The sequence below is a fragment of the Seriola lalandi genome, unplaced genomic scaffold, assembly GCF_002814215.2.
Source record: "Seriola lalandi dorsalis isolate HSWRI2012SDOR001 ecotype SW California unplaced genomic scaffold, Sedor1 jcf7180002054223, whole genome shotgun sequence".
Taxonomy (NCBI): Eukaryota; Metazoa; Chordata; class Actinopteri; order Carangiformes; family Carangidae; genus Seriola; species Seriola lalandi.
Window position 1 is genome coordinate 24,995 of NW_019524776.1, and position 16,339 is coordinate 41,333.

The 16,339-nt window shown below is 38.3% G+C and overlaps 1 protein-coding gene across 2 annotated transcripts in view; it reads right to left on the minus strand.

Moving 5' to 3' along the window:
- Positions 1 to 15,813, minus strand: part of arhgap21b (Rho GTPase activating protein 21b) — a 37,556-nt gene extending 21,743 nt beyond the window's left edge. For both annotated transcript variants that reach the window (XM_023404134.2, XM_023404133.2), the window contains exons 1-7: positions 15,597 to 15,813; positions 14,397 to 14,599; positions 6,831 to 7,013; positions 6,635 to 6,656; positions 1,046 to 1,138; positions 415 to 493; positions 273 to 327 (exon numbers count right to left, since the gene is read on the minus strand). In XM_023404134.2, the coding sequence (XP_023259902.1) occupies positions 273 to 327; positions 415 to 493; positions 1,046 to 1,138; positions 6,635 to 6,656; positions 6,831 to 7,013; positions 14,397 to 14,468 (504 nt within the window). In that variant the 5' untranslated portion in view covers positions 14,469 to 14,599; positions 15,597 to 15,813. The remainder of the gene's footprint in view (positions 1 to 272; positions 328 to 414; positions 494 to 1,045; positions 1,139 to 6,634; positions 6,657 to 6,830; positions 7,014 to 14,396; positions 14,600 to 15,596) is intronic.
- Positions 15,814 to 16,339: the final 526 nt, after the last annotated feature.

A 16,339-nucleotide genomic window follows, 5' to 3' on the forward strand; every position in this document is an offset into this window, starting at 1 on the left:
ATAAAATGTTTGTATATGAAATTTTAGGTCATTTTTACTACTTCAATTAGGCCATTTCAGCAGCGGTGTCAGCAGCAGTTTTGGAGGACAGAAATGCTGCTCTGGCCTGATTAGGAGGCCTAGATAGAGAGCTCTGATGGGAAAGGCAGGCTGCCTGCATCTTATGACTACTGTCCCAACATGTACACCTTAAACTAGAGCAGCTCAGCATGGGTGGTAAAAGTATTTAGTTGAATCCCATTTATAAAACGGGATAGTAAAGGGAAACTTACCAGCTGAAGTATATCCTCATCTTTTGGCATCACACAAAGTTCAAGAAAGTCACCGCTGTTGGGGAACAAAGAATGGACTTAAAGTAGAAAAAAATCACCAATTGACCAAGAATGAACAATAAAAATTCTGATTAAATCTCACCTGTCTTGGATCAAGGATATAACCTCACAATAGGCTTTCCCAATGATGCTTGCTCCATTCACCTTCACTATGCGATCACCTAATAGGCAATAAAAAAGCAGTAGTAATGACATCAGTAACAGAGAGGGGTAGTAAAACACTATAAGCTATTTGTCTTTACAAAAAAAGATCCTATGCTAATGACAAAAAAAGGAAGTGTGCCTTCAGACAGATGGTGAAAAAAGCAAATAGCCCAAAGTCAATCACCTGATGTTGAGGTTTCCAGTAACTATATTGAAGGTTCCCGCTAGTCACCAGACCATAAAATCACTACGCTAGCGACTAAATAAAAAAGCAGAAAAAACGAGAACTTCCCTACAACTACATGTCCTTGCTAATGTTTTGCGTCACATCAAGAATACTGTCAGGCCACTGGTGAAAACTGCACTCCTTGGATTTTCCCCTTTCGCTTGCAACACTCATAACATCAGTGCAGCAGTTTAGAGGAAGTTTTCTGCTCTGTATCATATCACTTACAGGATTATGCCTCCTTTGTTGTAATGTTATTACTTCCGAGTTCTTATGCTCCCAAGCGATCACAGATAGGTTTTGGTTAAAGAAGGAGACTGATTGATTGATGATTGATTATTACCTGTGCAAAGCCCAGCTCCATGAGCAGGGCCACCTTCCTTGACTTGCTTCACGAAAATGGTGTCCATTGGTTCTAGCCTATTCCGTTGTCTCCCTGATGATAGTAAAGAAAGAAATATAAATTACACAAACAAGACAAAATGTAAACACATAAAAGCATATCAACTGCAATGTAGGTCAGTTTTATACATGTTCATCTGGTTTCCAAAAGGTTAACCAACTAAAGACTTCCCATGACAAAGTGTCATTGCTAAATTCTTAAAATGTAACAAAACCAAAAAACTCCAAAAACCTAACATCGATTACCAGACATCAAATTGTTTCATGACATTTATGTGAGAGGAGAGAATGGCTATGTATGAGAATGAAAGAGAAACTGGGAGGTTTGGCACAAGATTTGGAGGCAAAGTGAATCAACATTATGACAGCAGAACAGGATGTGTTCTGGCCAGTGCTTGCCCACATTACAACAGTTTTGAATAGTCTTGATCATTAATTGGTTCAGAGAAAAAAAATCTCAATAGAGGGAAATTGTGTGGCTTTGGAGAAGAGGATAAAAGCAGCTAAAGAAAGGAAAACCTGTTTGCTCATGCTGCTCTTGTCTCCTAGCAGCTGCATGGCTGCAGAAAAAAAGAAGGAAAGAAAAGAAAGAGGGAGGGTGTGAGAGAAAAAGAGACTAAGAGAAGGTAGAGTGACAGTGTGCTCAGCTGCACAACTCCCACTCTTTCCTTATAAACTGAGAAATAGCTCTGGGCATAGCCAAAGAGCAGCTGAAACGCTTCCCCAGTAGTTAACATTCTGGTTGTGAGTCAGTGCACGATGGCTCACAATCCACACTGGGCAGCATGAGAACAGGCATGATAGTTTAAAAAAAAAAAAATGTAGTACAAGTTGTTAAAAATCCTGGCTTGGTCAATGAAAGAGGTTAAATACTCTTACTATCACCAAAACATGTGAATTAATGAGAAACATGACTTTTGGCCCTATGAAAGTCACAATATTACCAGTTACTTTAAAAAGTTTTGTATTGGTACTGGAAAAAAAGGACACAGGAAAACAAGTGGTTTAATATCACTTAATGGTCAATTAATCTCTTGAACCAATCATTTAAAAAACCTTTTGAGAACCGAAAACCTCATGAACACAGACACACTTAAGCCTCCATTTTTCTTTCTTCCACAATTAAAAATTACTCATGCAGAATCACATTCTGGAGACTCGCATTTACGTAACACTGCAACAGGAGTCCCATATAACTACAGCCCTGAGACAAGCTCCCTCTGGTGGTATACTGTGGTACGCTACATCTCCATTTTCACAATGAAGCTGTTCATGAAGTCATATGAGCCACCTTATAAATCTAAATGTATGGTGAAGTTTAGTTATTTTCCTCTGAAGTAGATAACTCACTGTTTTTGCCTTGGCCACCTTATAGGACATGAGATAATATACAGAGAGACTCAAATGTCTGTGCATTAATAATTTGTATTCTTAAACGTATACTTATTAACTTAACAAGAAATAACTGTACATTGCGTTTTGGGAAATGCGTTTTGTTTTCTGTATTACCAAAGTTTTGACATATAGATTAATATCAACTTCACCTCTGTGCATTCAGCACAGAGCCAAAACATGTTCCTTTTAAAACACAGAAAATCCTCTCTGAAAAAATGAAACATTGCCAGGTTTCATTTGAACCATTTTATTCACTTGGTGAATGGAGGGAGAGATGTTTGGTGGAGAACATGATTTGCCTGAATTGCCTACAGTTGGCTCATGTTTATTCTCATTCACTGTAAAGTTAATGAACACTATTTCAAAAAATATATATCGCAGAACGATTTCTAAGTAAAAAAAACAACAAAAAACTAAATGACAGCTGTGATTGTGGTAAAAGATTTTCTAAATGTGGAGAAAAAAAAAAAAAAAAAAAAAAAGAGTTGAGAGTTGACAAAGGAACATTAGATCACAAGTTCACCCAAACTTGACCCAGGCGTTGTGACAGAAGAGCTTAGTCTTGGGAAGCACCAGACTCTAATACAATAAGTGAATTGATGGTGGTTTGGCACTGTGGAGGGACGAGAGCAGTTTATGTGATGCAATGTTTTCATGCTTAAATCCATATTTTAGCGCATATTACGTCAAAGCCAACTACACTTCTTTTGAATGATCAGTTGATTCAGTGGGCAATCGGAACAATGACATCACTGATCTTTGCAGCAACCAATGGTCAAAGCAGGAGGTCAAGATTTTGTTCCCAATTTTGTTGGCTAAGACTGTAGATTATATAATACAGATAAAGCTGTTCAAAGTTGTTTAGTGGATACAATAATTTTTCTATTAAATAAATTCTATATTTCCTTTGGGAAACTTGTTGAGAGTGTTTTTTATATGATAAACACCTACTAATTCTTGTTTTCCCCACAAGTGGCTATGAGTTTATAACAATCCCCAAATACCACCTGGGGATCGTATAGGCACTGCTATTGACCATTTGAAAATCTGACTCATCATATGAAAAAGATTTAGATGATTTTTTCAAGCCTTCAGTCTTCCAAATGTTCAATTTCCAAGAGGTATATCAAAGATACCCATGTATCCATGTTTTTGTTTATTCATTTTAAGATGCTTTGTAAAGTATACTTTTATTCTGAAGAGGGCTTTAGGTGGCAAAAGATTTACTTTATGAATAAACAAAACGGCATTAGAGGCACAACAGTGCAGCTCACTCCTTCCCCTTTTTGCTGTCCGCCTGTTGCTAGCCAGTATTTCTGTTTTTTTGGTGTGGTATTGTGACCAGGCTAGCCCAGCCTGGACTGAAATCATACCAGGTTGTCTTTTCTTTTTCTTCAGTTCTGGCCTCATGCCTTCAAGCTCCTGCCAGCATTATGCAACTGCCAGGATTCTTTAATATTCTCTTTGCTTACACAGTCCGGCAAGGCTCCTCACAAAAAAGTCTGTCTTTTACAGTATTTCTGTTTTTGGGTGAAACATAAATCATGACTACTTTAATGGGAGCTGGCTCTTCTATACAGTTATATGACATTTAAACAGTGACAGTGAGCAAGCTCTGTGTAGGCTTTCCAGCACTTCTTTGTTGATGTAGAAATCACAAAGGGGATCACAGAAAGAGTAGTAGAAACAATAAATTTAAGTCATCTGCAATTTAGACCAGTCTCTGTCAAGAGAGCCCGGTATGTTTATGCAGTGATATTTAACTGCATGTCTGTGCACATCTACATGATTCAATGTGTACATGCATCACATACAGTCCATTCAGGATTTCAATTGGATGAAAGCATAATTATCATTTGTACAGGACTGCAAACTAATTCAAGCATGTGTGCGATTATGTCCAGATGACCATGTGACTGTGTATTCTGCTTTCTAATGAATGGTGTCTCCATGTCATATTACATGATCAGCTGCACCATAGAGTTCATTAACCTACATCTATAGCTGGGTAATACAGTGTTACAACATCAATACTGTGCTATGACACAAAATAAAATCATGTTTAGTCATTGTAATACTTCTTAGCGTTCATTATTAAAAGGTAAAGGTTCCGAATTGTTCAGTTGCCCATATGATCATTAAATCTGGTTTTGCTTGCTTTAATCTTTCTTCCTGTTCATTCTGGCCATTAAAATATCAATTCCTAACCTAATGCTAATATAAATGATGGTAGACAGTACCCACAGTCCTGTCTGTGAAAAAAAGTTTATATCAAGTTACAATAGGCCTCAGCAGTCTGAGTTAATTAAATCAAGTGGGTATTTTCCAAAATTAAAGCCTTTTTAGTATGAAATTCACTCTTTTTGTTTCGCTAGACTGTTTCCTTGATGAGCTGCAGTAACACAAAGGGAAAATTTTGTATTAAAAAGACTAACTTTAGAAGATACAGACTTTATTTGATCTTAGTCTGCTGAGATCTCATTTTAACTTAAGATAAACTTTGGAATGTATTTTTTACAAAGAACAAGGACTGTGTGTCTCCCATCACTTTCATTGGAAGCACATAAAGAAGGGATCTTTGAATGGCCAATATGAGCAAGAGGAATGATTACAGCTAGCTAAAACTGTTTCAGTGTAGATGCACACACCTGACTATAGTTTTAAGACAAACTTGAAAAACTGTATAGCCATCCCTTAAAAGGATGCTTTATAATCATGTGACATAAATATTTGAGCTTGACAGATTGTCGCATTGTGTATGAGACCTATGACAAAATTATGTCAGGTATATAGATGTTGTTGTATTAGGTTAAACATATTGCGATACTAGGCAAACACTTTCACAAGCAGACAAGCGCTGAGGAATGTTGAAAACAGGTTCATGGGGTATTTAGTAGTGCCTATTTTAATTACTTCTCAAAATGTGCAAGATGAATTACCATGTTGGTTTTCTACAATAACTATTCTCTCTGGCGAATATACTTTTCAAATGGAAATCCTGATGTCCACCTGTACGAATTCCAGTCACAGCAACCTCTTCATGGGCAACACATGGCAGCAGACTAAACAGAGAGCCCAGAAACAAGCTACTGGGATATCAACTCACAGTGATCACAACAGGATGGGACAGGCAGTCACACAGCTAACTCAATCAAAGAGAATTCCTATCAGGAAATTATAAATGAAATATAGTCTAGTTGGGGAATCCCAAACAAGTACAGTACATCTTTTTTCTCATGTAAAATTTCAAAGGTTTTAATTGCCTTCTTGGCAACCCTACAGGGTTAAAAATTAAATTCAGACTTTCAAATGAGTTACATGTGAGTGAATGCTTGCATGATAAAATTCAGAGAGTTAAATTGTATTGTTTTGGCTTAAGACATGACACTGGTCAAAAACATGATGTAAACTGCTTAAAATGAAACTGGAGAGTCGAGATGTCTTCAGCAAAAGCAAAGGCATGATAAATGCAGGTGTTATTTTTATCTTCAATGTTCAGTATTTGATTTCAAAACCCATTAGGGACATACTATTTTTTTTCCAAAATCTACAAACTTTAACGTGTTTTCTCTGCACCTGCAAATAACAGCTGGCTCCCACCTTTGCATGTGTTTTTGATTAAAAATGACAAGGGAGTAATGACGAAAATTTTGCTTTAAATTCATGACCATAAGATTTAGGAACTATGTTGGAGTTAAGTTGGATAAGGTATGAGAAGTAATAAATCAACACTCATGCCACAGATTTGATATCAGTTGTCTACCTTCTACCCTCTACAGAAGGTAAGTATTGATGCTAACATGAAGAAAGAGGGCCAGACTGACATAACCCAGTAAAAAATTGAGGCCATCTCTTTCTGACAGCCTTTTTATGGTGAGACTGAAAATCAGCAAGTACAACAAAGTGAAACAATATGAAGAGGTGGGTCAGTGCAGGACAGAAACAGGTGGTGCTGACCAAACCTTTCATGCCTCCACAAAGGTCAGTGACACACAGGCACTACATTGTTCTCATCACATAAGGAAGCAAAAAGAGCCAAAGAGTGAATGGATTAAGAGTCATTAGGAGTCAGAGGCACTGCTTTGACTCAGCAGTGTTGAAGGGCAGACATGAAGAAGAAAAATTTTCTGCTTACCTCTGCGGCCATAATCTTCCTCCTGTAAAAACATAGAAATACTCAAGTGACTTTGTTGCTTATGGTCGCAGAAATTAGGTATCAGGCTTTTAGTTGACTCAGTGTTATCTTACAAGATAAGCAAACAATACTCAGGTGCATGAAACTCATGAAAGCTTCTGACAAGTTTAATAATAGCAACAATACTGAAATTTACCGGGAACAAGTGCATGGTTGATTCCGGTGGGTATACAATGAAGTGCCGCAGGGTGAAGCCAAACCCTTGGGAAGTGCGACGTAAGCGCACGGTTTTAGGTCTTGGCCATGAGAACGGCTCTTCCTCTGTTGGGTTTTGCACTGCAGGAGAATCAGCCAAGCTTCTCCAATCTGGACAGTCATTCTGCAAGAACAGAAGGGTGGAGGACAAATTTAAAATGAATTAGTCCTAATTTCACTTTGACACACACAAAGATATCAAATAGATTTTTGCAAAAAAAAAAAAAAACATTTAGCTATGAAATCCCCCAAATGCTACAATCCAAAAACAATGTTACTAAAAGTACAATTCATTTGAAAGCCATCCCCAATTTAGACATATCAACAGATTACCTTTTCAGTCAAGTTACTGCACATTAACACTAAGTGTCAATCAATCATTCATTAAAGTTACACATGGTTTCAAGGAGAATGAGGTTTTGAAAAACATTAGTGGCTTTCCTGTGTTTACAGTCAAGTTGTCGTATCCCATTTTCACAGCTGGAGTAGAGCATGTCAGGCTTCAGGGCTTTGGACACCCACTCCTGTGTTTACTGACTATTTATAGCCTGACACCTTTGTGGTATCATGTGTGCAGCAACACCCCCGCTTTACTCAGATCTCCCCATATCACATTTCCTTGTCCCAGTGCAAATTTCAGGAATGCCTCTTTTCAAACAATCTTGTATTTCCACACCGAAAAACGTATTTTTCTGCATCCTGTCTCAAACAAACCCTCCCCTTTCCCCCGAAGCATAGACTTTCCCCCACAACATGAGGAATTTGATGAGCATGCATTTGCACTATCTCTGCCTGGACAAATATGTTGAGTAAAATGTCAGAAAATCAGAGTGAATTATCTGTAAGTTATCACAATAACATGAGTAACATAATAACATAAGTATTTATACGAGGTTTGTCTACTTGTGTAGGTAAAAATTCTGCATATCAGAATTGTGTTTTAAACAAAAGAGAAATAAATAAATCTGAACAGCTTGTTTACTTGGTCCAGCTGTTGAAGGGAGTAGTGAAAGAGCCAAACCATATTTCAAAGAACAAACATAAGCAACAGTTTGTTCACACCAACTTAAAACCACCACCATCCCATTCAACTGCTTAGAGTATTTCACAGTATGAACATACAGCCTTGTACTCAATGGCTCATTAGAAATATATTGTGTGCCTGGAGGTGTGTACCAAGTCAAAGCATGTTTCACTGTGCTCTTTGTAGAATCTTTTGCCGCTTCTCTGCAACCAAGCTTCTCTGCTTTTCAACCATATATTTTATTTTTGAAAGATACAATAACATAAACCACTCCAATCTAAGCATATTTCAAGTGGAAACCTGAGTTGATGAACCCATAAAAGGAGTTTAAATGATCTTACTATAGAGAGTAAGGACCCAAAGCACTACTTTGGCTGGCTGGGAAACAGAGCTGCAGGTGCAGCTGACACGCATGTATTTTGATGAAACTAGCAAAACAGGTTTTACTGTGTATAACCAAGCTTTGGCTGTTCTCTGATACCTGCACTTTCATGTTGAAGTCTGTGTCTGTATGAGCCTTGGGTGCCTTCACACAACTAGAAAACATGCAAATCCATACCCAGAGAAGCGCTTGTGGTGATGACAATAGATCAACTGAATGTTTGAAATGCCTGCATTGCTCCCATCATGTCTCCAGAGCAAGGCAAATCCAGTCTACTGGCTCTGATTTAGCAGCCAGTGCACAGGGCAATTTCCAAGCCTCTGATCTTTAGATGTAGACGACAGAAGGGGGTGTGGGCCTCCTGACAGACACATGCCAAGCAGTGTTATCATTGCCACTTGCATAGTTAATACTGCTGTGACATTCCAAGTCAATAAATTCCAGACCCACATTTGCCCCCAAGGTTTCCTTTTCCTCTTATTTAAAGGAGCTATGTGTAAGTTTTGCTATTGCTACACAGCGAACGTTAGCATTAACAGCTGTTTACTTGCCAGTCTAGAAGAAATGTTGCAAGTTCAGCATCAAACTTCATTCCTTTGTTTGCCAACAGCTGTCTCCAGCGGTAGGAAGCAGTGCCAATGTTAACTCTTGTTTTGCTTCTACTCCCATCACTTATGTTAGCATGCTAATCAGCTAGGCGGACCGTCTCGTCACTTTCTGATAGCGAGTCACAGTAGCGTCCAGGCTACCCTGAAGAAGTAGCGCTGCTCAGAGGGTGTATTAAATAACCTCTTGTATTGTGAACACAATAATGGCTAAAGCTCTTGGCAAGACTGGTAAGTAAACAACTGTTAATGTTAACAGTGGCTATGTATCGATAGCAAAACTTAAAAAATAGCTTGTTTAATGAAAATTTTAAAAAGCTATTATTAAGAACAGAGAAAAAAGCAAGACTCTGGTGCAAACCTGATAGATCAGATGATTTATGCATTCAAATAACCATTACAAGAGGTCAAAAGAGAATCAGCATAAAAGGAACAAATTATGAGATTACTTGTCATAAAAAGAGGCTACCACATGACAAAAACACCCACATCATGCCTGTCCTCTCCCGCCCACAAATGAATGACTGTCACCTATTTATGAATCACTAGAATGCCAAACTGATATTTGTACTGGGTGAGGCAGCTGGGAGAGAGTTTTCAGCAGGTATTTGGTATTTGAGCAATGACTATGCCTGTGTCTCAGAGCAGGAATACTGATTTCAACCACTAGATTACAGTTAGCCTAGTTATTGTAAAATAATCCCATATAAACACCCAAACCAAAAATAAACAGATCTTTCTAACAAGTACTGCCTGCATAAAGCTTATTCCTCTGTGGCATGGACCTCAATTGTTGTCCAATAGTTAGTAAAAACACATCAATTAGCCACAATGTTGCACTGGCTGAAATTTTCCTTCATTATGATGAACAAGGGCACTGTCATTTATTTTGAGTAGTTCCCCAAGAGAGTAACATACTGTTTGTTTTGGTCTTTTCCTGGGTATTTGTTTAGCATCCTTCTTTCAATAAAGCCCAAAATCATGAATGAACAATTAAAAACATCAGTACAACAAAAAAAAAAAAAACCTTTTTCAATTTCTGTTGCTCTATATTCATAGATACCATACATAAGGCAAAAGATGCCAGTCATGGAGCTTTGGTTATTTCACTGAAATAACCATGGAAAGCTCCTCAAATTTCTTTTCTTGCTTAACAAATGGTACACTTTGTATCTGTGTGCATGTGGTCATTTTCAGAGATGCTGTAAAGTGAGACTACATCAGTGGTTCCACTACCACAGAGATTAGAGGGCAGTCCTACCAATACCACCCACTAACATCAGAAACTTTAGCGGAAACACTGTACATGCACAGCTGTTTACACACCACAAAGGCTCGAATCTGCAGGCTAGTAACACACTGAAAAAGAAACTGGAATTTCCACCTTGTTCATTTTTAACAAATATTATGAAACCACACTGCATGGCCTGTAAGTTTAAAAACCTCTGCTGACATCACTAAATGACACATTTCAAGCACCAAATGACATCAGCTCTAAAAACATCAGACAAGTACACAGGCTTAAAATGTGAAGAAACCTCGTTCTCTGTGGGCTGCTAAATTCTACACCACATCCCGTCCAAACCAAGCACTTAACTGTGAAAAGCCTAAGATAATGATACAGAGGGCCACTGGTGAGCCCTGGGCGTTACAGTCTTATGGTGCAGGGCAAAGTTAGAAGTATCATTACTCAGCCTATATAGACACGTGATGTGTTTTGTGCATGCCACACTTCTAGCTGTGACATACACATGGCCCTGGTATAGTCTTGTGGGCTACTGTTCATACTGGATGGCTCTAAATTATCGGTAATTTCTTATTACAATATTTCTAATATCATTGTCTAAAAAGGGCAAAAACATGACTGTTAAACATAGTTAGTTATTCTGTAACACTGGAGAGTGTGGCATGTATTTTGCCACTTGGGCTGAGCAATAAACACATTTCATACTATAACTAATATTTACATTCATAAATTGTATATCACAAATGTTGGTACAGAAAGTAAACCTCAATACCTTTGGTGAATGAAGCTAATAAGATTAACACCTGCCCAACATTGTGTAATCATATGCATTCGCCCTGAGATATTACCTTTGTGAAGCTAGTAATGTACCTTTATAATATTATAAACACTGATTCAACTGTATAAATATTTTTAGGTAGTACATTGTGGAGATGCTGTACTGGACAAAAACTTACCTCCAAACTGCGCATCCAAACAGTCAAATATGGAAAGTACACTTCCTAGACTAACCAGGAAAGACACACCAGAAGCTAATGAATAAAACATATGGATGCCACATGGTATGTCTTGGATGAAGTATCACTGAAACAATTTAGGCTGTGCATCACCCTTGCAAAAGTCTAAACGCAGAGTAAAAAACAACAACAAAAAACAGGCCAACAACTATGCCTTCTTAAAGAGCATTAATGTTGTAGACGAGTCAGTTGTCTGTAACAGCATTTAGCAATCAGACTGGACTGCTTATACATCCCACTCTCATCTGTGGGATAAAATAACTGTTTCCTGTGGGAACTGATTTCAAAAATACAGTTGTCAAGCTATTTCTCTCACAAAGCTTTGCCAAAGCTGTACACTGAACACATACATTTTTGTCAATATGTTATAATTATATATATGTTAATATGTTTTGCTTGTGTGAAATGATGATGATGATGAAAATGTATGAATAAAATCATTGGGACTGTTGTTTTTGCCTACAGCACATATCTCTAACCTGCCATTTGCTTGTAAAAAACAGATTAAGTTTGTACTTGCTCTTACAAAAAGGAAAACAGCTGTCAGCTCACTAAAATATGGTGAGCTATTTAAACAAGACATAAAAAATGTCACAGGCTTTTCCACCTAATATGACATGGATCTTTTCACCAAACACTGCACAGAAATCGGGAAAAACTGAATCACATAGCCAATCTCTTATGTTTTCCCCTGAGACACCGCAGACCCAACTATAAGGCAACAGGAAGTAACAGACTTCTTCTATCCAATTTAAGGCCAATTTTCCCTTCCGATTGCCATCAGTTAGCCATATGATGCCTGTGCATGGTTCTGTAAAAGGCAGCCAGGCTAAATCAGATAGACACTGAGCTTTAATGAAGACTGTGGGAACAGGGGGGTCTGTTTGTCAATAGCTCCCTACAGTGCTAAATATGGATCATGCTTCAGCATCAATAATACATTTCACCCCACTGTAATTTCTGTTGTTCTACTGGAGCATAAAAAGCAGAAATGCAGGTAGTAAGAATCATGAAAAAAGCTACAAGTCTACTCATCAAAGCTATGGTATAGTTTGATACAATAAAGACCCTAGGCTCACATAGAAAATCCTACCACAGACACACAAGAATGATCAGCACCCAATCTAAAAACTCAATATCTAACCAGAGGAATCCAAGTAGAGAAAGGAGACATTAAGCCAACTCTGTCTGTCATTTAGATTCAGATACAATGTTTGAATATCATGCAGTATTCAGCTGATAAAGCAGACAAACACGCCAGTGTGCAAGAAATAAAGACAAAAATCTTGATTCAAATAACAAATTATTCCTCTATTAAGTTATTAAGTTATTTCCACCTCAAGAACAAGCTCCTTGGGTTATGGTCATAATGGTTGTGAAAAGGTCAGACAAAGAGCAAAGAGAAGAGAAAAAATAACATGAAACATATTCACTAAGTCTTATGTTCTGTGATACAGCACAATGAGGTTGTGATTATTGTAAGATCTCTGTTTCATTTGTTTAAGCAATTAAGGTAATTGCTAAGAGTCTAGAAATGTGCTTCACTTTGCCTGTCTGGGATAGTAATCCATCCTCTTTTTTTATAATCCCTACTGCTTGTTTACAGCAGCAACAGGGCTATGCTCTCTCTGAATAAAAACAAAAGGCACACAACCATTTATCATCTACATCCTTTGACCAATCTTTGTCAGCGGAGACAATCACAAGTTGCTTTTGTGCAAATTACACATTTAGAAAGAGATTTTAAAACATTCATTGAATCCACAGTGTCATCATTTCCAGAAAATCCCAGGACCAGAGACTCCAGGGGGTTTCCGGCTCAAAATTAGCACATGAATTGGTTTGTGTGGTAGCCTTATTAGAAGGACTGGTAAAAGAAGGATTTCCACTGACTGCACTTTACTGAGGCTTACCCTCACCCCCAACCAACATTTTTGGCACTATAAAATACTTAAACATGTTTTTTTTTACATATAATGTAATAATTGTATTTTGTGAAAATGTGAAAATTGAACATGTCTCACAATATATATTGGCACCTCTATATTGCCTGTAGAGATTTTCTGTACCAGAATTGTTATGTGACATCAGATTCACTCATTAAACTCATTTAGAAGTGTGCAGAAGTCAGACGGTGTATCCAGATGGTCATAATGACAAAGGTAAGCACATCATCTCAGTTTGTTTTTTAGCTGTGACAGTGAAAAAGAGAGGGATGCAACACAAGCTGTGTGTGCTTTAGTGTGTTGTTTGCATAGAGTTAACTGGTATATGGTAAAATATAATTTTGCTTGTTTTTTTCAGTTTCAATGAAAATTAGTTATTTTCGTTTTATGCTCTTCTAGACCTCCCCAAATATTATTTTCAGGGTTATTAAACATTTATCATTAAAAAACATATGACACGAAATAAATTAAGAATAAACTGTGCACCATTATGCCTGTTACTGGCTTACTAAAGGGTCCTTTACTCCCATGTGCTTTGTCTAATGATCTAAAAATCAAATTCAGTACATCTAGCCTGTTAAAGATGACAACATAAGGGGCTTTACAGCCCTCATTTACAGACTATTCACATAGAAGCAGGGAGTTTTAAGTGAGGAATGAATATTAAATTAAAGGCAGTGGAACAAATGAAAGAAAACTACAGATTCTATAAATAGGTGCCCTTTCATTTCAAAGAGTACAAGGTTGCTACTTCATTTACCATGAAGGTCTTCATTCAGGCACCAAGCTTTCAGAGGAGCAGATGGTGTCCTGTCTGGTATTATAGGGGTCACAGCTTAAAAATCTAAGAGACAGGGCTTGAATAAACTACTTCAATGCCAATGCCTCCTCCCACTTCCACCAGTGAAGAGTTTGATTAAATTTCAAATCTAATTATATGCTGTTTTGCAACCAAAACCTGTCTTTCTGTCTCTGTCTCTCATCTACAATGATCAACCCTAGCCCTCACAAGAAAAAATAGGAAGCACTCAGACAACCTTGTGACATAAATCTGATGGCGGTAATTACCAAAACAACCAAAATAATAAAGCACTGGTGAGATAAAGAGCAAAACAACCCCACAAGAGCTGTTACAAGCACAAACAGCTGGGCCAAAGTGTCAAACACATTACTCCCCCTCCACACCAGGTTGAATGTGGGGGAGGGGGGCATTGAAACCAGAGTCAGCCAAAACCACTTTCATGATCACCATTTAAAAAAATCTAAGGTTTGATGTGGTTGTCTTTACCTCACAGAAAGAAGATCTTGCTTGTTGTCTCTCATCATCTTCACAAGAATTAACCCAACGTGATGCCATCATTCAACTTCACTTAAAATCGTGTTATCTGTGAACGCCCACATCGAACACACAGCTCCAGCAGGATGCAACAAAATGTTATGCTCCACTTTGTCCAATTTATACCTCCATTCTTGCTTGATTATTTAGTCCATCTGTAGGAGAGAGGAGGGTAGAGACGTTATTACATCATATTTTATTGTTTGATAACAGGCACATTTGTGAATTAACTGCTTAGATATGGCATCTCACACTGTTCAAGAGTCTGTCAAACAACATGACTCAATACCTCAGTTGTTTAAGGCACATAATAGTAGACCATCCGTGTTTAATTTTGGACCACCAACATTATGCAACAGGTCCTAATGCTATTTTCTACCTGGTGTTTTTGTGCCTTGTCTTAACAAAGTTTTACACTCAGACAAGCTGACTTGGTATAATAATACATATAACATATAGCACAGTTTGATCAATTGTTAGTTAGAAAAGTTTGCGAACTGTTGCAAAAGTAGTCCAAGCAAAATGTTCACAGAACTGAGTAAGTTTTTCACACATGTAGGAGACAGTGATGTGACACATGACATCATCGCCGCATTATTCATGCAACAACAATTTGGGCTTGTTGTCATCAGCTTGAAACAACAACGTGGATAGTCAACACTGCATAATGAATGACCAGCAACAAGTGGACTACAGACGGAAGGCAGGGCAAAATAAACGTCCGTCCATTTGAAATTATGTTATAACAAACCCTTTGAACCGGGGTTACACAGTTCATTTCGCTTAAGTTCACTATATTGTTTGTATTTCGATAATGAAACCACAGGGTTTGTGACTTCGAGAGGGTGAATTTAAATTCCTCTTTTTAGAGATCGATGGTCAACTGAGGCACGAACAGAGCGTGGCGAGCTGTTGTTCTCCACCGACAAAATAAAGTAGCTTTTTTCTTTGTTATTTTAATGAAACACCAGCACAAAAAAGTCGAAAGGGGGACATGGGACGTTGTAGGCACTCTCCACGTCATATACTTTGTGAACGTCGCCTGTAAAGCATGTAAAGTAGGCAAAAGCAACAACCAAACCAACTGCGGCAACAGGCTGCTAACACTGCGGTTAGCATCCATGCTAACGGCTAGAGTTTAAACAAAGTTACCTGTGTAGTTGAGAAGCGTCAGTACAGGCGGGCAACGGGTGCGACAGTTGTCCATAAAAGCGAATAGACAAAGTAAAAACATAGCGTGGGAGCTTCGAGATAGTCAGGCGTTGTCATAATTTAATATATTTTGAGTACAAACGGCTTCCCGGTGATTATTCCGATCCCACTCAGGGGTGGCGCATGGTGCAGTTTGGTAGCTGGAATTTTTTGCTTCCAGCGTTCCCAACGCTCTGGGAGTCCACCTTCGGGCAACAGGACACTCTGAGCCAATCAGAGGCGGCGTTGTATTTGACGGGACCAATCAGTTGCCAGTTTACAAAAAGTCGCCGCTGCTCTGGTAAAAGGTGGGTTTTTTTTTTTTTTACGTTCAACGTTAGAGAGCACCGAGTCAATCTCAGAAGGAGCAAGTAGAGGAAACATATACTCACCGGCTACGGTTTTCAGTTCCTTGTTTTCACAATCCTACCCACTTTCGTTTCACATACACAACAACGCTGAACTGGGGGTCACATGTCCTGGTTCAATGTGAGGTCGAGCAGGGCTGGCATGTGGATGGCGGTGGATGAGGAATGTGAGTTCACACATACCACACGGCATATAATCTTTGCTCTCATCGTGCTGCCATTATATACTCATCAGAGCAGATAATTCATATTACATGATTCACGCCGATACACCTGTACTATACACGCAGTCTGAAACAGACTGGGGCATTAGACTAAGATAAATGCTTAGATTCT